The sequence below is a fragment of the Callorhinus ursinus genome, unplaced genomic scaffold (assembly GCF_003265705.2).
Source record: "Callorhinus ursinus isolate GAN/ISIS: 27379988/994484 unplaced genomic scaffold, GSC_fseal_2.0 scaffold23, whole genome shotgun sequence".
NCBI lineage: Eukaryota > Metazoa > Chordata > Mammalia > Carnivora > Otariidae > Callorhinus > Callorhinus ursinus.
Window position 1 is genome coordinate 20262423 of NW_027397085.1, and position 25455 is coordinate 20287877.

At 33.7% G+C, this 25455-nt stretch overlaps 1 protein-coding gene across 1 annotated transcript in view; it reads right to left on the minus strand.

Annotated features, from left to right (window-relative positions):
• MTREX (Mtr4 exosome RNA helicase) overlaps positions 1-25455 on the minus strand; it is a 113619-nt gene that overhangs the window by 66360 nt on the left and 21804 nt on the right. Inside the window, exons 6-16 of the mRNA XM_025892450.2 lie at positions 24159-24333; positions 22983-23073; positions 21401-21525; positions 20231-20329; positions 19471-19573; positions 17707-17838; positions 16260-16339; positions 14489-14599; positions 12947-13048; positions 10572-10697; positions 1376-1526 (exon numbers count right to left, since the gene is read on the minus strand). Coding sequence (XP_025748235.1) covers positions 1376-1526; positions 10572-10697; positions 12947-13048; positions 14489-14599; positions 16260-16339; positions 17707-17838; positions 19471-19573; positions 20231-20329; positions 21401-21525; positions 22983-23073; positions 24159-24333 — 1295 coding nt within the window. The remainder of the gene's footprint in view (positions 1-1375; positions 1527-10571; positions 10698-12946; positions 13049-14488; positions 14600-16259; positions 16340-17706; positions 17839-19470; positions 19574-20230; positions 20330-21400; positions 21526-22982; positions 23074-24158; positions 24334-25455) is intronic.

Here is a 25455-nt window from a genome sequence, read left to right on the forward strand (position 1 = left end):
TTTTAAAAAGCCAGAATCATTAAGCTAGTATGAAAAGTATTAACACAAGGCTAGGCATAAGGTAAATATGTAAAAAAAGATACTAATATAAATACCATCATTACTTTTATAAAAACTGTATACAGTAGTCCTCCCCCTTATCCACAGTTTTGCTTTCTGTGGTTTCAGTTACTTGTGTTCAAATACAGTCTAAAAACAGATGACCTTCTTTCTGTCATACTGTCAGGTCAATAGAAGCCTAACACTACATCACAGTGACTATGTCATTTACCTCAGTTCACCTCATTATGTAGGCATTTTATCATCTCACGTCATCACAAGAAAGGTGAGCATAATGTAAGATATTTTTAGAGAGAAAGACCACATTCACATAACTTTTATTATAATATAGTTATAATTGTTCTATTACTGTTGTTAATCTCTTACTGTGCCTAATTTATAAATTAAACTTTATCAAAAGAATGTATGTATACAAAAAAACATATATATAGGGTTCAGTACTATCTGTGATTTCAGATAACCACTGGGAATCTTGGAACACGTTGGATAAGGGAGAACTAATGTATTTAATCCCACCTTAAAAAAAAAAAAAAAAAAAACCTTTGTATGAGAAAGAAAAAAGTTAGAACTATGAAGTGTTGTGGCTGGCTCTGTACAAGGTTACAAATGATTTTAATTTTCCCCTGCATCTTTTGCTCAATTTTCCGGTTTTTCCTCTTGACAATGACTATGCATTATTTTTACAGGATCTACCAAAACCAGTATTTTCAATCTTTGCCTCTGTTTTAGATTTTAATCAGCTCTATACGATGATCGGCCAAAATATTCTCTAAGGTAAGGATCAATCACAAGTCTACTTGAACAGAGTTACCACAGAACACTTTCTGAACTTTAGAAAGCATTATCATAAAAGGAGCTAGAAATTCTAAAAAGGCTGAACTCAAATCCCATTTGGAGTATTGAATTTCCTTATTTATAAACTTATGCTGTGGCACTCTTTTAAAATGAGAAAACAGTACAAGGGCAAGAATAATACACACATGCTTCTTACAGGTCAAATTTAATATACCAGGCTTTTTGTTATATCATGACTCATGAACATGAGCTATCATGTAATATGCCTACAACAATAAATTATATTAAATCTGAACCAACTACAGAAAGGTATACTAGCAGAGTTTTCTTTTAGAATGTTCTAGTTGGTTATAATGACCAGATCGCAGTTCTTACTTTATGTAAAAATCAAGATATAGCTAACCAAAAAATAAACAACGGCCTAGGCAGCCAATAATGCAGTATTTACTCTACTGGTTACGAAGACTCTGTTATTAAAAAAAAAAAAAAAAAAAGACTGTTATAGTAATTTTATACTTACTCTCTACTACTCCTGGAATTGCTCTATAATGCTGAAACTGGTAAAAGGACTTTTCCAACATGTACTCGGGATTAATTTCTTCTACACGTAGTAAGTTCAAAACCATGTTGTAGGTCAAATGGAAAGCACTATTTAGAGGATCGGCTGAGCCCTAAGAGAAAAAAAAAACATGTCAATGTTGTGATTTTTTTCAAATAAAATTTACATAGATACCTATTAAACTGCTTAATAATTTTTTTAAAGATTTTATTTTTATTTACTTAAGAGAGTGCATGTGCGCACGAGCAGTGGGCAGAGGGAGAGGGAGAAGCAGACGCCCCCATGACCGGGAGCCCAATGTGGGCTCGATCCCAGGACCCGGAGATCATGACCCGAGCCAAAGGCAGATGCTTAACTGACTGAGCCACCCAGGCATCCCAAAACTGCTTAATAATTTAATCCATATTAAGGAATACTATAGAAATGTATTAAATGACCAATACAAATGACCAATACAAAGTGACAATTGGTCTTTGGGAAAATGAAGGGAGAAAGTCCACTAAGAAACAACAGTACTAGTTAAAATACTGTTTACCAAGTATGTTTAGCTCTCTGCCTTCTAGGCACTTGGTAAGATTATACTTTCTGCCCCCTCCCCGTGGGTGGGGCAAATAAATTGTAATGATGTGTCACTTTTTGGCCAAGTATTTCCTTGCTGGTGTGAAAAGCTATCTTTTCACTCTGGCACAGTGACTGTTAATGTTCAAGATGGTGGTTTCTCCATCATCTCCCATCCTTAAGAATAAGCACAACCTCCTCTATAAACCTGCATCGAACAAGAGAAATAAACCTTTAAGTAACTGAGATTTAGGTTTGTTACTGCAGCATAACCTAGTCTGTGCTGACAGAGTACACTAAATTCATTTCAGAATGATATTTAAAGATTTTATTTATTTACTTATTTGAGAGAGAGAGAGAGAGAAACAGCACAAGAGGGGAGAGAGTCAGAGGGAGAAGCAGACTTCCCACTGAGCGGGAAGCCCGATATGGGACTCGATCCCAGGACTCCGGGATCATGACTGGAGCCGAAGGCAGTCGCTTAACCAACTGAGCCACCCAGACACCCTTAGAACAATATTTAGATAAAAATCAGCACCTTAAAACTCAGCTGCCTGGAGTGACATAAAACTGAAGCATTCCCCACCCACCCAATTTACAGACCATTCTTTATCTACATTATCTGAGTCTCTTAAACAAAAGACCTTGTGCACAAAGCACCCCTCCTGGGAATCAAAACTACTCCCGCAAGGACTTCCTTGAGCCAGAAAGACTCCACTCATGACTAATCCCAAAAGGATGAATAACTTGACCTGCAACGCCCACCTGCACATACCCTTTGTCCCACATTTTCCTTACAAACTTGTGAAGTATTTTCGGCACTTTGGAGATAGTCTTTGCAACACCAGTACTCTGTCTTCCTGGTATTGGCCTGACTGAAATAAATTACTTTTTTGTTTCATCACCACCTGTTGCTCTTTGAATTTTGCCTGCATTGAGTGGCTATACCTGCTCTGTTTGGGACCCCCCAGAGCCAGATGTTCTTGCACCTCTATGCCCCAGCTACAATAGGAGAATAACTAAATTCTTGGAAGATGCATGCTGAAATATTTAGAAATTAAGTGTCACAAAGTATGCTTATGTATTTCTAAATGGCACAGTAAAATACACAAATACTCTGAGGGTGGTCAGGGGCTCTTAAATTGAGGTCCACAGACCAACCTGATAGCCTAATTCTAAATGGACACATACATGATTTTATGAGAAGCAGAGCTTTCATCACAGTCTTAAATGAAAAGTACTCCTTAACTCCTGAAAAATTAAGAGCCATTCACCTTAGGGGCACAGTTACTAAGTCCCTAAAACCTTGATGTTTATGAACTTTCCTTGAAAATAAGGCCAAAGGGATTCTGGAGGGGAGGGGGAGGGGGGATGGGTTGGCCTGGTGATGGGTGTTGGGGAGGGCACGTTCTGCGTGGAGCACTGGGTGTTGTGCACAAACAATGAATCATGGAACACTATATCAAGAACTAATGATGCAATGTATGGTGATTAACATAACAAAAAATTTAAAAAAATTTTTTTAAAAGAAAATAAGGCCAAAGGGAGATGTGAAGTTAGTATGAACACCAAATTCTTGGAGAAGAGAGGAATTTAAAGACAACTTCAGCTATTTTACAATATTGCAGACACAGCCCTTACTTTTCTGTTATTTTTTGTATTATTACCGCCTCAGAAATTTGGGGCTATAATATTACCAATGTTTATTTCTAAGCTCAAGCTCTGCTTCTGTATTCTTGATTGCTGTAGCATACACCTCGGAATTTTCAGTTACCTGAAACTCAGCTTGGCATTTTGACGTTGTAGCTAAGTAAGCCCAAGATAGTCCCAACCTACATCTGCTGTATTGGTATAATTATTAAAAGCACCCTTTCCACTCTTACAGTAACCTAATTTGGGTGATAAATAATAATAATAATATGGCTAAACTATCTAAAATGAAATTTATCTCTCTTGTTCTTTCCCATTCCTGGGTTCACCCTTACAAAGATTAATGGTTAGTGAGATTACTGATTTTGTCACCAGCCAGACCCCCAAGCCCTGACCTTTACTGCTTACCTGCTTATACTCTATGACCTCCGTCCCACAGTCTCCCTTAAGCTCTTTCTTCTAGCTGATCTCTTAAGTGAGGCATAACATCCTGCGAAGGAAACCGAAACTACCCCTCAATCAGTAACAACTGCCCTGATGAGGAGCTCCCAGACCACCCAGACCAGTCTGAATTCAATCCCAGACTTTCATCTGCACAGATGAACCAAAGGAGTGACAGTTACTTTAGCTCATTTTAATACTAAAATCTCCGCCAAAGGAAGAACAGAAGCCTCGTTTATATAATATACAATGTATGTATAAGTAATGTTTCATTAAGGTGCGTGCCTTATGCCTACTTCCATACATGATGACAAGACTAAATATTCATCCTAACCCTAAATAAAAGTAATCCATGCACCCTTGCTCAAGAATCACTACTTTGGAAGTTATTCCCTGTGATCTCCCTATTTGCTGCAAATAAAATCCTTTGTGTGACAACTCCACCTGCTGTAATTTCTGTGGCTCTGCAAGGAGTAAACTTATGATAGTTCAATTTTAATTTGATTAATGGGCAATTAAATTACCATTTAAATTCCGATTTAGGTCTTTCTTTCTTCTGCTTTATCCCTTTTTAAAATTTTAATCAACCAACGGTTGCAGATTATTTCCTCAATATATCTTAGATTAGTTCTTTTCTTTACCACTGCCATCATCTACTTCAAAGTTTCATCACATCTGATCTAGATCACTACAGCTCTAGAAATCAAAATCCAACCCCTACTCCTACCCCAACCCTTTAGGGCTTGCAGCAGGATCCATTTCCTCCATAAAGCCTTAAATCACAATCATCTAGTCTAGAACTATGCCAAATTTTCCTGAATTGGAGTTATTAGGTACTGTGCCATTGAGTCAATGCCGCTCTTGTTCACTGTTCTGTAGCTGATGTAAATAGATTCCCCAAGTTTAAAAATGACCACATCTCCTAAGCATTTGCCAATCACTGTACTAATACTTAAATAAATTTTCAATTCACAACATTCCTAACAAAACTGATTTACTGTCTTAAACAAGAAACAGGTTCAGAGATGTGGAGAGACTTGCCCAGGCTAAAGACGTAGGAGATAAACTTACAGCATCTCTGGGCTGAAGTTCTCCCAGAGGGGAAATTCAAAATGGAACTTATTTCACATCGCTGTTTTTCAATATTCACATTACTAAAATTATAGGAACCCTCAAATGTTGACCAAGTATTTCTCAACTTTTTATATTTAATTTGATCAGCCAAATTATAAAATTTTTAAATGATATATCAACAGAAAGCCCAAAAGAGGGTCACCTAAAATTTAACTTGGAACAACAAAAGCAGCCAGTGCTAAGATTTTAAACTTAAGCCTCATTCTAGAAAAACTTTTAAGGATTCCTTTAGTTGACAAGTTGTTCACTGAAAGCTAGTCAGACAGAGAGCTAAACAGATCAATTTTCCAAAGCAGATTTGTAATACTACCCTTTGAATGCTATTCTACTTCTATTGATTTCTGAAGTTTTAGAGTATATGGTTCATTCAAGAGAGCAGTTTAAAAAACTGCCAGTCTAAATATTTTTGCATTTTGAACCGTTACAATGGAAGAGAGAAGAATATGGACAAATATGAGTCTTCTCAATTCTCCAAAAAAAGGTCCATAAGTAATCTTGAGTACGTGACAGAACTAACTTTAAGAGAATAGGCATGTTCGTCCTAAAGTTCCAAAAGCTTTTAAAAGACCAGTAAAGTCAAAGCTATTTTTCCTTCAAATGAGTTTAATTTTCCTTAGCCATTAAGAATATAGTTCAGGTTGAAATGAACACACAACTGTCTAGAAGCAGAAAGCCTGTAGAGTCTCTTAGAAGAAGCACTTCATGTCCTGTAAGAAACCATTAAGTTTATTTAATCTTTCAGAAATTATGAAAATGAGCTTATTTTGATAAAACAAATAATGACATGTCCTCAAAGTACTGTGATGGCTTTACATTCTTTTGAAAATATGGGCACTACATTGGAAGGCATATTTCTTCTGGTAATACTGGAGAGATATAAAGGCTTTCTTAACTGCTGAAGAATGAAAGATGCATTCACCAGTCTTTTTGGAAGGTTACTATAAACACTTTCTGTCTGAGTCACCTTTTCATTTAAGCAAACATTATAATGAATGGATTTTGTTTTTTAGCTCCTGTCAAATATACCCAAAGAACAAACTCCTGTCTTATCTCAAATTCTATGTGAGCTAACAGATGGAAAATCTGTCCATAAATAAAAAGCAACGGATATAGAGGGACCTAGCTGCCTCAGTCAGAAGAGCATGTGACTCAATCTCAGGGTCATGAGTTTGAGTCCCACACTGGGAGTAGACAATACTTTAAATAAATAAACTAACTTTAAAAAAGGCAATGGATATGAAAGTATTAGATAAACAGACAAAAAGAGGACACTGTAACAATAGCAGAATTGGAAAAGTTGAATAAGTTCTTATAATGCTTGGTAGAAAACTAGTCAAGCCAAAGAAGCTAAAGAAAATTATTAAAATATTTTAAATGCAAGATCATTAAATGATTTACACACACAATTATTTAAGTGTGTGTGTGTGTGTGTGTGTGCATGTTGAGATATTAGAAACTTCATCAAATAATCTTTAGTCAACAAGCAATAAACACATGTTTTCTGCCATTTTTCTGGCTATGACTACTTAACCCAACAACAGGAAAAATTACTAGATATGACAAACAGATCTGAATTTTACAAATGTACAAAGCATACTAATTATTTTTACATACAATAACATGAATAATCTACATATTTTAATTATTATTTGAGAAAATAACTGTTCTATTTATTAAAGTCCTATTACTTAAGAGCAAATCTCAATCACTGTCGCTTTCAAGAAAACAGACCTGATGTTATAATGATGTATTAGTTCATATACTGTATTAAGAAATACGTCAAAAGAACAAAGTGCTGTCAGGCCAAATTCGGTCTGAGCCAGTAAATGAAAAATCTATTTGCATGAGGTACTGAGCAGAAGGAGCACATGCTGGTTAGAAGCATGCACTCTGAAACCAGACTGAGTGACTTTAAAATCAGGATTTGCTATTTAACAATGATACGACTTTTGAAAAATTCTTTAACCTCTGTACGCCTTATTTATTTTTAAAACTGGGATAGTAATAATAATTATTTCAAACCCTAAAACATGTTGAATATTCTATAACTGTTAGTTGTTATTTTTCTGAATAAGTTGCCTACAAATTCTTTAATGATAGCAAAACTACCTGAAAAAATCCTAGAGGACAAAAAAAGTAGTAGTACAGTTAGTCTCAATAAAAGAAATGTTGTCTAGAAACCAAGAAATATAGATACACACATATTTGCTTATATAACTGCAGTATCATCAACAGGCAGGTACTATATCCTTTAAAGAAGTCAAACTACACAGCATTCTAAGTGAAAGATACCATTTCACACTCACTAGGATGATTACAACTCAAAAGGACAGGTAATAACAAATGTTAGCTAGAACGGAGGGAAATGAGAACCCTCATACATTGCTGATGACAATGTAAAAATGGTATATAGCTGTTGATGAAAAGCATTCTAAGCAGGTCCTCAAAGGTTACACACAGAATTATGTATGACCCAGCAATTTCACTCATAGGTATATACCCAAAAGAAATAAAAACATGTTTACATAAAAACCTGTAAAGAAACAATCACAACAGCATTATTCACAACAGCCAAAATGTACAACCTAAATATACATCTGCTGATAGATGGATAAATAACTTGTAATATATCCATACAAAAGAGCAACATTCATCAATAAAAAGGAATGAAGTACTGATACATATTACAAATATGGATGAACCTTGAAAATATTATGCTAAAGAAAAGCCAATACAAAAGATCACGTATTATCTGACTAAATTTATACAAAATGCCTAGAACAGGCAAATCTACAGAGACAAAGAGATTAGTGGTTTGCCTAGGGCTTAGGGGAAAGGGAAGAGTTAGGAAGGAAATGGGGAGTGACAGTTAATGGATATAAAGTTCCTTTTTGGGCTGATAAAAATGTTCCAAAATTGATTGTAATGATGGTGGCAAAACTCTGTGAATATATTAACAACCATGAAAATGGGTGAACTGTATGCAATATGAATTATATCTCAATAAAGCTGTTTTTAAAAATTCATTTAAGAAATGATGGAGAAATTAGAATCCCTGCACACTGATGGTCAGAAAGTAAAATTGTGTAGCCGCTATGGAACACAGTATGGATATCCCACAAAAATTGAAGAAAACAGCAACAAAAACTACATATGATCTGGCAATTATACTTCTGGGTATTTACCCAAAAGAATCAAAACCAAGACACCGGACAGATAATAACACTATGTTCAGTGCAGTGCTATTCACATAGCCAAGATGTGGAAACAACCTAAATGTTCACCAATAGGTGAATGGATTTAAAATAAAAAAAAAAAAGTGGTATATACAGACAATGGAATACAATTCAGCCTTAAAGAAAATTCTGCAATATTTGACAACATGAACTTTGAGGACATTACGCTTAGTGAAATAAACCAGTCACAGAAAGACTAATACTGCGTGATTCCACTTATATGAATTTTCTAAATAGTCAAATTCAAGGAATCAAGGACTAGAATGGTGGTTGCCAGAGACTGAGGAGGGATATAAGAAGGTCGTTACTAATTAAAGGTCGTAAAGTTTTAGTCAAGCAAGATAAATACGATCCAGCGATATGATGTATGACATTTTACCTACAGTCAACAGTAACATATTTTATAACTGAAAAATCTGTTGAGGGTAGATCTCATGTTAAGTGTTCTTACCACAATAAAATTTTTGAATAAAAGACAACAGAACTTTTACACTTAACAGGTACAGTTTACATTCAGAAATGTCAAGTAAATAGAATGAAATATCTGTACTAAGGAAACCAGAAGCTATCATTAAAATATTACCTCCTACTATTGGCAACCTGACTCAACTTTTCCCATACATAGAGCACAAGGAAAGAAAAACAGTGTTTATTATATCTGGCATAATTTGAAGACCAAAAATACCAACTTTCAATCTTGTGTCATTTTCTTTACATGAAGAACTAAAATTACATGGACACTTGAAAATAGGTTTCCAAGTGTTAATCTTTAAAAGTGAAAATAAGACACATGATCATTATGAGTAAGTACAGACAAGCTTTGTCTTTACCCACATTAACCACCTACTTAAAAAAACATACACTTTTACTTATTTTTGCTTTAGCATACCAGACTTTCCACAACCATATCTCAAATTCTCCTTGCAGTTCCCAAGTCTTTGAAACTGAAGAGTCTGTTTCAGAGATATTGACCTATGTATGACTTAACATGTTTTAGAGCTCTTTAGCTAATAATCTGACAGTTAATTTTAGATTTTTAATTAATTTTTTAAAAGATTTTATTTATGTATTTGAGAGAGAGCGAGTGAGCATGAGCAGAGGGGAGAGGGAGAGGGAGAAGCAGACTCCCTGCTGAGCAGGGAGCCTGATGTGGGACTCGATCCTGGGACTCCAGGATCATGACCTGAGCTGAAGGCAGTAGCTTAACCAACTGAGCCACCCAGGCACCCCAGGCACCCAACTTTTAATTAATGTTAAGCTTCCCATCTTACCAAGAGTTTTCTCTAGGACTTTGTTTTTTTTTTTAATTTTTTATTGTTATGTTAATCACCATATATTACATCATTTGTTTTGGTGCAGTGTTCCATGATTCATTGTTTGTTCATAACACCCAGTGCTCCATGCAGAATGTGCCCTCTTTAATACCCATCACCAGGCTAACCCATCCCCCTACCCTCCTCCCCTCTAGAAACCTCAGTTTGTTTTTCAGAGTCTAGGACTTTGTTTTAAAAAAGTTCTTACTGCATGGAGAAGGAGAAGGAAAGCAACCAGGCCAAACTTCCCTGAAAAGCTCTCCAAAACAAAACAAAAATAAAACCCTTAACACAATCTGAAAAACAAATATTAAACAAGCAAAATGGACAGGCTAATTTGAAATAAAGCTTAAAAATTTAATTTATTGGGATATTTATGATCCATCAATAGGCAGTATTAAAATGGCAGACTGTAGAATTAATTACGCTATCTGGGCTTGTAAAGGTAGGGGAAGGTAACTGCCCAAAACACTGATATCATGTGCCCTACTTCCTATTATGATAGGTGAAGAGCAATTTTTTCAGTAGAGAAGGCAGTTATAGAGACTGTCTTAAATTTGGAGGGCAAAGTAAACATTTCTACCCTCTCTGGGGATCTTTACATGCCCTTCATCTCATGAGTTATGCTTCACTTATTACAACAGAAAGTAGGGTACAAAATATCAGCACTTTGTGCAGTTACCCTCTTCTACCTTTCAAGCCTAGACAGTTTAATTAACTTGTCTACTTAGAAAGGTATCTGAACTGACACAACTAATTTCAAAGCGGCTCCTGAAGTATGTGTCTCAAATTGCTGGTGAGAACACAGAATCTTAACTCGGTTACCTTAAGTAGTTGTTTTCCGATCGTTGGGCTCATCTTTTCATCCACCATAAGAATTACAATTCCTCTATCATCCATTCCCCTCCTTCCAGCTCGACCAGACATCTGAATGTATTCACCAGAGGAAATCTGAGTGAAGATAATTAAAAATCCAGAGTTTAGGAGAAAACCTGGTGAAAAATATATTCTTAAGTTTTTATCACAAAATACATAAGCACAAGTTATATATTTCAAAAAAGGAACATGACTAAAAACATCAACTTTTAGGGGTTTAAGTAAAAACACAAAAATGCAAAAACACTTAAGAATAATGTTATAAAACTAAATTTTAGCTCCAAAATGATCAAATACACCAAAGGTACAGGGAAAGACTGTTAATTCACTGACATAAAATATCTTGGAGCCCAGATGTTCTGGAAAACAGTAAAGCAAAGGAGTCAAACTCTACAAAATACCAATTCTGACTTGATCATAATAGACTTTAATTTGCAAAATAAGATTAATGTAAAATAAACATTTTTATTTTTAAAGTACAATTCTCTTATTTTCTTAGTATACATTCCTGGAGTTCAGTAGAGACCATTCATCACTAAGAAGAACCTAGTCAAAAAAGATTAGTAAGCCTTTTCAAGGTGACATTCAACCACTAAGAGACTGGAAAAAGTTTTATCTTTAAGTGCTTCTGTACTATTCTCTGATGGAAAGGGTCCACAGTTTCCAGATTCCCAAAAACTATTTGACACAAGAAGGTTAAGCTACAAGAATGCCTATTACTGACAGCATCAAAAACAGACATAACAACCTGGGACAAACAAAGGCACTAGAAAAAACAACAAAAAAAGCTAAACCTAAAAAAGATCTGAAAAGATCTTTCAAAAGGCAATGCAATAAAACCTCAACAGGGCCCAAGGGCATCATTACAACATTATGGCACGTTATGGGTTGTAGGTTTAATAAAATGACATTGAATCATCAAGAAAAGATGGCTTTCTTAAATTCAATTATCCACTATACTCTGCAGACTTAATCAAGGTCCTGAGGACGCCAAGAAGCATGTAATGTCACAAAAGACTTATTTACTTATTTTCTTATGGCATCAATTTTATTCAGAGAATTAAGTAATTTTAAACTCATAGATAATATTTTTATATAAAACATAAAACTGTTAACTGTGTTATAAACAGGAATCACATTCTACATGAATTATTAAAAGTTCAATTTTTAAAAAGTTACAGGTTACAGAAAAATTTTGAAGACTATGTAAAAATTTCTAAATAGAAATAGCAGCTGCCTCACTGTACTTATATTTCTCTTTTGTATAGCATCCAATACATTTTAAAATAAAACAAATCAAGAAAAAATGCTTTACCTTTACAATTCTACCATGAGTGCTTTTCAGTGTTTTGATGATTAGTAATTACTGCCAGCAACTTCTCGAGTACAAAAGAATCACCACTTTCAAGGATTAGATTAACTGTAGAATAGCTGACTTAGAAATTTCTCCCAATGTCAGTTTAACCGAGTCTTTGCCTTGCACTGGATACTCAAAGTAGAAATCTACCTGCTTTTCACCGCTGTGAAGCTCCACTGTCTACCTAGTAAATACCCATGTGCTGTTGTTTCTGTTTCAGGACTCCTTCTCCAATGAAGCCTTCCTTCCATGACCCCTTTTATACAAGTGACTTTTCTTATGCTTTATCCTTCTGTACATGTTTCTCAGAATCATTAATGCAACATTTTATTGCACATCTGTCAATTTTCATCTGCTACTAAGTTTCTTTAGAGATTGGGTTTAACTTTAACAAAGTTTAAATTTGGTAACTGTTCACTGAATGGGTTATTGACTCTGGATTAAGAATTTACTTTCTACCCAAATTCACTGTTTTACCCATGATTCCAACTTTCTCTTCCTTTCTTCTGCCTTAGAAAAGATATTATGTGCAAACCTGTTAAAAATTCCATTTTAAACCTGAAAGATAAAATAGTGAGCTGCAACTGGAGCCACTGTAGATTTGGTGCCTTAAATAGCCTAAACTTTAAGAAATGAACATTCTAGATATATTTAAGATGCTTTAAAGCACTCATAAATCATCTGTACACTTAACCCTCATCATCAAACTCTTTCACCAAGGGAGATTTTTGTTTTTGGGTTAGCCAAACCCACCTCCCCCACCAAAAACAAAACGAAAACCAAAAAAACCCTAATGGATAGAAATGACGGATCTGAAGTTAAACCTTGATGAATTTGTTTATTGGTTCAGGTACAAGTTCTTTAGTATTTAGAATTGAAAATCTCAAAGATTATGTAAGCCCAAATCACGTTAGGTAAAACAAGTAAAGATAAAAATTATTCCAATAATATTAATTTTTTTACTTACCCATCGGAAATCTTTCCCGTCAAATTTCCGGGCATTCGTAAATAAAACAGTTCGAGCTGGCATATTAATTCCCATAGCAAAAGTCTCTGTGGCAAATAAGGCCTAAATAATTGAATAATTATATGATTAAACATGTATTTTATTAAGCTGAAAAACTAGTTTTGTACTTTAAGTATAAACAAAACATTAATTTTAAAATTAGTTGTTAATGAGACCGCATAAATAAGATAACATGCTAGTTCCCGATATAATTCAGTATTGACATATAAAATTACTAAGTAATATCTAATGTCCCTTGCATCCCAGAAATTTTTTAATTCAGGAAAAACAGTCTTTCTTAAATTCTAGTGGTGGTACCTTAAAGAGGATACTACTGATCTCATGTACAAAGCATGAGGCTGTAGATTACTTTTCTAAACACAGAAAGTCACATTTCCTGGCTTTTTGACTGATGACGCAACAGTTTTAGAGCTACCCTCAGGATCTCTGGGGGGAGAACAGAATCAATGGCTAAGTTCACTTGTAAGATTTTACCAACAAGAAATCGACCACACAAAAAACTGGCTTAAGCACACAAAGTAAAATCACTGAAGTCCTATTAATCTACATTTTTCCACCAGTAGGGAAGAAGATAAAAACATCTTTTATCTCATCAACTCAATAGAAAGCTATTCACCTAGTAAAAAGAATAAAAAGCTACATATATGACAAAATTGGATAATAACATGGGTAGTGTAATTTTTTGTTTACAAAATAAGTATTATTTGTATGTTTGCTAGTGGGTATTCCTGAGAAGGGAAGAGGAATGATGGTCTTTCATTTTTTACTTCAGTAATCTATAAAAGAACATCAAGAGGGCCTTACCAGGACCTAGGTAGAAATAGTGACCAATTCTTGATCTAAAATATCTCAAGTATGTTCTTTAAAGTGAGTAAATTTCTTTTAAATATTCTATTTAGTGCTCGGATTCTCATGACAAATATCTGATTTTTAAATATAAAATCATTTGTGAATCATATATACACTTATAACTACATTTTGAAGTAGTTTCCCATTTTTAATGCCCCATTTCTGGGTACAGACATCAACATAAGCTTTAAATTAGACTCTCTGTGGTTTAAATTAGCACATCCTAAAAAAATGCTCTTTTATAACTACCGGCAATTCTCCTTGTCTTCTCTAATCATTTTAATCTGTATACAGACAGGAGTCCACTCAGAATTAACTCCACTTTTGAAAATTAAACAGCACCTTCTGCAAAATTCCACACTGTATAGTGTTATCATTTCTTACTTTAATTATAGGAAAGGAACCCAATGATATTTTACCTACAGCCCAAAATGTATGAAGTATAACATGATACACAAAAATCAAACTGCTGGGGCACCTAGCTGGCTCAGTCAATAAAACATGCACCTCTTAATCTCAGGTTATGAGTTCACAGCCCATATTGGGTGTGGAGCCTCCTTAAAAAAAATAATAGTAATAATTTTCAAACTATTCATACAACACAATTCTAAGGCATAATAAATAAAGTCATACCTTTATCAATCCTTCAGAAAAGAGAATTTCTATAGTTTCTTTCAAAATAGGAAGTAAACCACCATGGTGAATACCAATCCCTCGCTTCAAAAGAGGAAGTACATGTTCAACCTGTGATTGAAATACTGTTTATTTTTCAGTGATGTACAGAAAAGGGAAATAGAAAATGTTAAACTAACCAAACTAAGAAAAATGGGCAATAAAAAGCTGTTTAAAGAAATGTTATCTTTTCCAGAATAAAAGCAAACACCAAACCCATATCCCACAGACGATTTAAGCTCAAAACTCAACAGAATTCTGTCCTAGCTTTTCCTTAATACGACAGACTTTAAATAATAAAATTCATATATGCACTGCTGCCCCATTCAAATTCTCCAGCATCACTTCATTTCCCCAAGTACAAATAGAAATGAGGGCAAGTATGCATCTGCGCAAAATAAACTTAATACTAGCCAGCTCCAACTAAAAATAAGTAAGTATAAAGCATACTTAACAAAAATACGTACTTCATCTAAAAACAAATGAATTACTGAGGAATTCATCCTCATTAACACATTATTAAATGCCGTAACATGTCTACTATTAGAACTGTGCTAGGATAACAAAGATGTATACAGACATGCCTTAGCCCTCAAATACTAATAATTCAGCTGGAAAGAAAAATTACAAGAAAATCTTCCAAGTTAAATAGTAAACACTGAGAAACATGCTGTTGCATTTTTATCATAAACCCTTTCTCTATCAGAGTAATCATTTGTAATGCAGCACTGGTAGTTACAAGGAAACATGTCTAAGCAGAGCAATTCACTCAATTGAAAAATAAAATATTACTAACTTCAGGAGTTTATGTGGGATATGTTTTTACTTTGCCCATGGATAACCTCCCAACTTCCTTTTCACAAAAGAAAATTTTCATGTCTTAGGTCACACTACAGTTTTCAGGTTTGGATGCACATTAGAATCATCTGGAGAGCTTTTGAAAGATTCTAATGACCACAATACACCCCTTACCAATTAAATCAGAACCTCTGGGAGTGGTACCCAATCATCAGTATATTTTAGAAATCCCCAAGCAATTCCAAAAGTCGAAGGAAAAATTCTCTGGATTAAAAGCAGAGTAGACACTAAATTCCTCACTAAACACATGATTTTCATTAGGTGTTTGTTTGGTAGACTTATGAATTAAATTTAGTGACTTTGGGGTGCCTGGGTGGTTCAGACAATTGAGCGTCTGACTTCTTTTTTTCAAAGATTTTATTTATTTGAGAGAGAAGGAAAGAGAGCACAAGCAGGGGGAAAGGGCAGAGAGAGAGAGAGAGAGAGAGAAGCAGATTCTCCACTGAGCAGGGAGCCTGACATGGGACTAGATCCAAGGACCCTGTGTCGGGTGCTGAGCGTGGAGCCTGCTTGAGGTTCTTTGTCTCCCTTTCCCTCTGCCCCTCCCCTGCTCACACATACTCTTTTTAAAGAAAAAAAAAAAAAAGAAATTTAGTGACTTAAAATTAATAATTTTATAGTATTAGGAACAGAAGCAGTAATTTCCAGACCATGTTAGCTTTCAGAGAAGAATTCCCTTAGGCAGCACATCTTTCCTCTTGTCACCTTTTCAGAAATTTAAAAAATAAATCAAGGTATCATTTTAGCGTACAATGCAACATATTTACTGCAGTGTGTCAACAATGCAATATATAGTATTGAAACCAAGAAACGCAAAGTAAAAATATGCTATCACACTTAATATCCACATTTGACTCAGTGACACTAAACAAACCTGAGGGAGTTTTTTATCTTCATCAGACAAGCAGTCAATGGCATTACTGAATACTTCTTCAACCATTTTCTTTTCTTCATCTAGAGAAAAATTCAAGGGTACATAAATATCTAAGTGAATTAGTGATACCAAGCTTCACAGATTGCAAAGAATATAAGTTTATAAAGAATAACAGTACAGTTAGTATTTAAAACAGAAGGCAAAATAGATAAAAATTACTGTTGAATAAAATTCACTGCCTTTCAAAACATATCTAACAGAATTCATCCATGAATAAAAGTATTATCTTATAAAATTAACAAAAACTACACTAAGTGCCGTACATCTAACAATTACAGATCACAGGGATAATTTTTATCCATTATTGAGGAAAGTGAGCTTCATAGCAAATAATGGAGGCTGCTATTAATTGTTAGAGGAGCAATGCCAAACAAAGCCTATGTTCTTAACTATTATACTGCCTTCTTGTATAACATCTATTAAATTACAGGTAGTCAATAAATATTTGTTCAATTAATCAATATATGACCTTGCAACATTAAGCAAATGCAGCACTGGTAGTTACAAGGAAACATGTCTAAGCAGAGCAATTCACTCAATTAAAAAATAAAATATTACTAACTTTAGGAGTTTATGTGGGTATCTGTTTTTACTTTGCCCATGGATAAATAAAAAGTAGCTCTAAAATGCATGGGTTTAATTCTGTGCCTTGATAATGAAACCAATACAACTTTTGATTTTGGATGACTGAGGATATTATTTACTTCTCATTATACAGAATTACATACGTAAAAGGATAAATTGAATAATAAATGGGTATAAGATAATAAAGTATGCTGAATTAAAAAAAAATAAAATAAATAAAATTAAAAAAATAAAGTATGCCGAATTTTTGGATAGGCTAGGCTACTATCTAGCTGTGTGACTTTAAGTGTTACACTCACAGATAATATGTGGGAAAAATTTATTAATTTAGTACACGTTATCTTACTTTATTTAAAAGGTTATACAACAATTAGGTAAAGGGCAGGTCTTCCTGGTTTGGATTTTTAGAAAAATGAAGTATAGTACTTTCTATACAGAAAGTGATCTAAGTAACCTAGCCTTAAGTCGTCACACAGCCACAGTAATAAAGGCAGTAACAAAGGACCTTATGGCAAAGAAGTACAAGAGGGTATAATCCTAGTATTTTTCAGTAGGGATCTTCGGATTTTACACAAAGCAATGTACTTATACCTTCCAATAAAACAAAAGGAAAAGAAGGAAATGATAAAACAATGTCCTAAAACTTTTACAAATGTAATGAGTACATTACTGTAACTGTAATGTGACCTATATATCCTAACAATACATAACAGATTAATCACAACAGATTAATCTTCTTACTAAAAATATATTTATATTTATTTTCATATAACATTAAAACTATATTGAAATTATATAGTACCTGTGTTAAAATCTAATTTGGTCATCTGAAGTGCATAGGCTTCACAGTCCTTTTTACTGAAACTGAAAATAATTACAGGTTGAAAATTTCTTTCCATAATCATCTTCACAATCTTGAACACATTCGATGGTCCTGCAAAAAGAATATATAAACCATACCCAAAAATTAACTCAAAATGGATTACAGACCTAAATATAAAAATCTTTAACTATAAAACTCTTAAAAACTATAGAGGAGTAAATCTCCACGATTTGTTATTAGACAAAGCATTCTTAGGTATGATACCAAAAGCACAAGCAACAAAAGGAAAAAAAAAGCAGATAAACTGGATTTCATCAAAATTAAAAACTTTGGTATTTCAATAGACACCAACAATAAAGGGAAAAGACAACCTTTACCCACAGAATGAGAAAAAGTAGGTAAGGGTCTACTATTCAGAGTATATGAAGAATTCTTACAACTCAACAACAAAAAAAGACAATTTCATTTTTAAAATGGGGAAAAGATTTGAATAAGTATTTCTCCAAATAAGATACACAAATGGCCAATAAGCACATGAAAAGATACATCACTAGCCATGAGAAAACTGTAAATCAAACCCACACTGAGATACTGGTTCATACCACTAGGATGACTATATTCAAAGAGACAGATTACAGCGAGTATTGGCAAGGATGTGGAGGAAATTCACATGTGGAGGAAACTTCATACCCTTCTGATGGGAATGTAAAATGGAGCTGCCACTTTGGAAAATAATCTGGCAGTTATTCAAAAGTTTAAACATAGAAATACCATGACTCAGCAATTCAAATGCTAGGTATACATTCAATGAGAAAAGAAAACATACGTATACATAAAAACTGGCAGAATACAAATATTTACCACAGCATTATTCACAAGAATCAACAAAGAGAAATAACCCAAATGTTCAATAACTGATGAATGGATAAATGTGATACATTCATTTAATAGAACATTATTTGATTATGAAAGGAATTAAGTACTGACACATGCTTTAACATGGATGAACCTTGAAAACACACTAAGTGAAAGAAGCCAGTTGCTAAAGACCACACAAATTATGATTCCATTTATATGAAACATTCAGACAGGAAAATAGAGACAGAGGTAGATTAGTGATTGTATAAGGCTGAAGAGGTTAGGAGAAATGGAGACTAACTGCTAGTGGGTAAAGGATTTCTTTTTGATGCAAATGTTTTGGAATTAGATAGTAGTTGCACAAGTTTGTGGAATACACTAAAATAAATTGAATTATACACTTAAAAATGGTAATTTTTATGGTATATGAATTATATCTCAAAAAAAATTGTGGTGATGGTTGCATAATTCTGTTAATATAGTAATAACCATTAAATTGTACACTTTAATGGATAAACTATATATTACATGAATTATGTCAACCAATGTCATATATGAAAAAGAGATAAACCTTTATTTATCAAATTTTATCTTATATATATATTTTTTTAAATATTTTATTTATTTATTTGACATAGAGAGAGAGAGAGACACAGAGTGAGCACAAGCTGGGGGAGTGGCAGGCAGAGGCAGAGGGAGAAGCAGGCTCCCCACAGAGAAGGGGGAGTCCGATGCGGGACTCGATCCCAGGACTCTGGGATCATGACCTGAGCCGAAGGCAGTGGCTTAACCAACTGAGCCACCCAGGCACCCAAATTTTATCTTATATTATCTAGATCTTTATATAGCTTCTTGAGGGGAAAAGTGAACAAAGTTCCACATTACCTTTTGTTCCTCCTTTCCGCCCCTTCTGATCTCCTTTTGCCAAATCACCAGCATCTCGAAGTACTTGCATTGCAGTATTAAAATTATCTTCTCTGAAGTCACCCTGGAATCAGATATTTTTCTATGTAACCTCATTAATATTTAACCACAATTCAAACATTTTTCATACCTCAAAAGAAAGCTTCCTCAAAATAAAAATAATGTAATAATTGTTACAAAGGTCACTGAAATAGTTTAAAAATGTGTATAATAGGTAATAAAAGGTAGAGATATTAAAACTGGGAAAAGCAAAACGTAAGATATCTGAAACATGTCCCAAGTACCTATTCTTCAGGCATTTTAAAACACTAGGAAAGAAGAAAAAAAAAAACTGGGAAAGAAGAAAAATCTTAATTTATGCATAAGAGAAACACAAGTCTTAAATATAATTTCTGAAATAAAAATACACACAAGCCCAATAACTCTGGACCATAAAACTACTTAAGAAAAAAAATGGACTTCTACCATTCTACTTCAGTTTCAGGAAAAATAGCTATGAACAACTAAGGATGACATTATAAGGTGAGAATCACAGTTAGTCCCGGTGATGGCTATTAAGGAGGGCATGTATTACAATGAGCACTGGGTGTTATACGCAAATAATGAACCATGGAACACCACATCAAAAACAAATGAAGTACTGTATGGTAACTAACATAATAAATAAATAAATAAATAAATAAATAAATAAATAAATAAATAATCACAATTACTCCCTTACATTTTCATCAACCACAAGGTGCAGGCCATCTCCCCCTGCTGGAAAAATGTAATGCTGCAATGGAGTGGGCCGATAATCTGTATAAATTACATGACAAGGCTGTAAAAAGAGAAAAAAAGAAAAACAAACACGTAATTTTATTTCTTCAAAATAATACTGTGTATTTAACCTACCTAAAAGACCTTGGGGAAATAAACTTTTGAATTCAACATTTCAAAAACAGAAAAAATTTAAAAATTTTTAAAAACCAGGCAAGAGGAAAATGTGGAAAAATTATGTCTATCGAATTATACTACCATCTATTCAGTTTTATAAATTCCCTAATCAGGGCCAAATACATGATGTGAGTTTCAATAATGATCTTGGATTCATACCCTAGAACTGTGATGCCATAATTAAAGATGGCTGTTCCTACACAGCAGTAATATGGTAATACAGAATGCTCCCTCAAGTAAAATGGGATTCTTTTGCCCCACAAAGGGTTTTCAAAGCTTTACCAAATCAGCACGTTGATCTAGCTCCTCCAGAAGATCAAATAGGTTTCTATCCTACAGAAGCAACATAGATGTTACAAAAATGCCATTGGGGAGCTTATAAACAGATAATGGTTTGTAAGAATACCGGTACAAAGGAAAAATGAGAGCAGGAAAATAAAACCAAGAATAAGTTTAATACAAATGAACAAATGCTTGTTACAATGTCCTATGCTGCTGCTAAAGTTGGACTACAAAAACAAAAGGGAAACACAGTCAGTAAAAAGGCTGACTGTGTTAACATAAGAAGAACCAAATCACATGCTCAGGAGATGTACAGTTTTTTCCTGGTACTGAGATCTTACAGGAAATTCTCTACTATAAGGCCTCATTCTACGAGGAAATGCAGTAGTTTCCAAACCTCGTAAATCATCAGGATCAACTTAGGAGCTCTTAAAAGTTAGCTCTTACAAGCCCCTACTCTCAGAGATGTTGATATATTGGGTTTAAGATGGCGCTCAGAAATACACACTTGTAAAAAGCTAATCAGGTGATTTTGATAAGCTTGCACTTGATGTGAGAAGTAGTTTCACATTAAAATGTCTTAATTCTAGGTGGCATCAAGAACAAAGTATAAAATATGGGAAAGCCAACTTTTAATATTTTAAATATTGAAGACATCAAAAAGAGAAATTACCTGCTTATGTAAATGGCAAATCCATTCAGCAAACTGTCGGGCATTTGGAATAGTAGCCGAAAGAAACACATAGTGGACATTGTCAGGAAGCAAAATAATAGTTTCTTCCCATACAACACCACGCTCTGGGGGAAAAAAAAAAATATATATATATATACACATACACACACACACACACACACACACACACACACACACACACACACACCCACCCACCCCTTGGAATTCAGGGTCACTTTATTAACAAGTAATCTAAAATTATTATCTCTCAAGCTCAATAATTAGAAATGCAGACCACTTTACACAAAGATATTTTTAGCCATAAACCCTCAATGAAAACTACTTTAATTCTTACCATGAATTTATCCAATAGAAAGTTAGTAGACTAAACCACTAATGTACTCTGAAACAATAGCCTGCAAAGAGCAGCTCCAGACTGAACACTTCTCACACAGCAAAACAAGAGTCCCATGACAATGTAAATAGTATTTCCAACTTACTTTGAGAAACAAAAGTTAATGGCTTGTAAAAAGTTACAGCAACAAAATTTAAAGACACACCATTACTATACCATATAGCATCTTTCAGCCAAATTACCCTCATGATCTCTAGACATGAAAGATAGAGTTGATGAGCAGCAAAACTATGCCAGTTTTTATTTAAATGGAAAAAACTAGAAAAATCAATTGGAGAGTTTCCCCCTAAAATAAGAAATCAATACAGGATTCCTGATTTTAAAACCAAAACAGCTCCAGTCAGAATTTAATTTATGAATTCGAAAGGGGTGAAATGTTTAAAGTGTAAATGATTTCATAAATTATTATTACTTTCACTATAAATAGAGGTTAACTCAGTGCTTTAGATTAAATAAAAACTGAGTTTTAAGTGTGTACATGTTAAACATTTAACTTTTAAATGTTAACATTAGTCTTCCCAGTTCCACTCAAAATTCCAAGTATACTTACTTTTGCTTACAGTAGTGTAATAGCTCAAGTAAAAGGCTATTTTTTTCTCATATCATTTGTATTTCATAATCCCCATTTCATTTTTTTTACCATAAACCTGCATTTCTGAGTTTTTAAAAACTAAAATACTAATAAAAATCAAGTTAACTCTAAGCTAAAAACTTAAAAATTTAACACTTATTTTGGAGAGTTCTCTATTAAAAACAAACTAGCTTTAGGGTACCTGGATGGCTCAGTTGGTTAACCGCCCGCCTTGGGCTCAGGTCATTACCTCCAGATCCCAGGTCGAGCCCAGCATCAGGCTCCCTGCTTAGCTCTTCCTCTCCCTCTGTCCCTCTACCCTGCTCGCTCATGCTCTCTCTCTTCCAAATAATAAAAAAAATCTTTATTTTTTTATTGCAAATAATAAATAAAAATCTTTATTTGCATTTTCTCACCCAGAGTTACTATTTAAAAAGTTGCAGTTAAATGGGAGGATATAGTTTCCCACAATTTAGTTTACTAGAACTCTAGCCACATGAATAGTGAAAGCAAAATTTAACAACGACTCACTCAAAATTCCTAATGCCCTTAAGGAAAATATATGGCACACATCTCAGCAACACAGCAGAACATACCTGAATCTCTCATGTAATGAATTTCATCAAATATGACCCATGCTACTTCTCGCATAACTTCAGAACCTCTGTACAGCATGCTTCTCAAAATCTAAAAAAACATAAAACAATTGAACAAAATTTTGACACAACAGAAGTTCTTTTTGATGAGGAATTTTGGAAATGCTTTAATGGAAATGTTAAAATAATTTAGGTTACTTCTCTTAAATATATATCATAAATCAAATAACATTCCTTTTCTCATAAAACCAAAATAAGTAACTTCTCAACAGTTAGTAATCAGATGCAATTCATGGGGAGAATTATCACCCCATCTGCATATATCTTAAGTGTGAAGCCACTTCATTGTACATATAACACTCATTACAAGATCCACACTATCTAGGATATGAGAGTAACTTAAAATTATCTATTCAACATTTGGTACTTTATACTGTTTACTGAATTTTTTCTACTTCATCTCACAACATGGATACTCTCTGGCAACCAGTATCCTGATTTTTTAAAGAAAATCTTCCACACATGGAAAAAAGTTTTGGGAATGGAAACTTACTTTGGGCACCAAAATGAAAAGTGAGCAATGCCTTCGGCTAGCTCTGCAGGCCAGAAGGTAATTTGTGCTCTCTACGGTACCATGTCCATGTAAAATGCAGGGATATAATTCAAGAATGTATAAAAGTACATGGTATAGCCAAGATGGCTAATTGTGTTCAAAACACAAGATATTATAAGTATGTAAGTTTTAAGTAAAACCTAACTATGACTATGGGAAGAAGCTTAACTTCGCTGAACATTTTTTAAAAAAGTTATTTATATATTTATATCAACTAAAATGCAAAAATAAAAAATCAAAGGAAAAGCCACTACTTATGTTAAACTGTATGCGAAACTGTCAATGTATTTCCATGTCACTGACAATATGCCTTTAAAAATATTTGGTGAAAAAATTCTATGTCATATGACAAGTAACAGGATTAATAATTTACAACTAAGTTTATATAATTACTAAAACCTTTAAGATGAACTTTTCCTTTTCTAGTAAATCTACTAGGAAAACACAGTATTACATTTTATCTATATAGAGCAACTAATAAAGCATCATATGTTCTAACTGAAGATACAACAATTAAGTTAAAATTAAAAGGGAAAAACTGGATGAGGCACCATATAAATTACCTCTGTGGTCATAACAAGACAAGACGCTGTAGGATTAATAGTAACATCTCCAGTCATCAAGCCAACATCTTGAAATTCTTCATACATTTCCCGGTATTTCTGGTTACTCAGAGCCTTAATTGGGCTGGTAAATATTACACGCTGTTTTTCCCTTAAGGCCAATGCAATGGCATACCTAAAAATGTGAAAGCAAATAAGAATAAAGCATTCAAAACCTTTTCTTTAAAGTACATAAATTTTAAAATTCTATTAATATAGAAATTATGTCCCAACTTCCCCTAATTATCTGAAACGGACTTAGCAGAACATTAATATCTTGTTCTATTTACTGACAAACTATTAAAGTAATAATTATAATATATATGAGGGGTAGTGGTCTAAATAAACAAGAATATTTAACTGTGGTCTACTGGAATTAATGTAACTTAATTGCTAATACCAATAGGTTACTAATGGTTACCCTATTTCTTGGAAGTAAAACACTTTTGGTTCTATAAATGGGCCTCCAAAAGTTGAGAGCCTCTGCCTGTCAGTTTATACATATATAAACAATTAGCAAACACTGGAAAATGAAGTTTTGTTCTTCTGAGTTTCAAAAGTAAGTTCATTCATATGTATTCTTTCCCCACATGCAATAATTATCAAATCATTCCTTGCCGGGGAATTATGATGGGTTCTAATTTTGGAAAAGTTCTTCCACAGCTATTAACAAAATGCAATATAGTTTTGTTTTCTTAAGGAAAATTCTATTAAGTATTTAAATAAAGACCATGAAATGATAACTAAGGTTAGCACTGTAGTAGAGTCTCCTTGTTTAAAATATAATTCTGGCCCACAACAGACTTATAACCTATTTGGGGAAATAAAAATAATATTCATCACAGCTGTATAACCATATTCCCCAAACAGTGAAATAAACAAATAATTAAAAGTATCCAAACATGATCAAATACATAGTTTAAGAGAGAGATATGAAACAGAAAAGGATACAGAGATGCTACAATATATTATCTAAACTGTCTACTTTTGAACAAAAAATTAGAAGATACAAAAAGAAACAGGGAAGTATGATCCATACTCAGGAAAAAGGCAGTCATGAGAAACTAATTCTGAGTGGGTCCAGATGTTGGACTTTGAGTAGACAAAGACTTGAATGCAGCTACTAGAAACATGTGCAAAAAAATGGAAGGAAGGCATAGTCTAAGAATTAAAAGAAATAAAGGGTAATTATTCAACAAACAGGCCATCGCAACAGAGAGGCCAAAACTATGACATAAATAAATGAAAACACTACCGA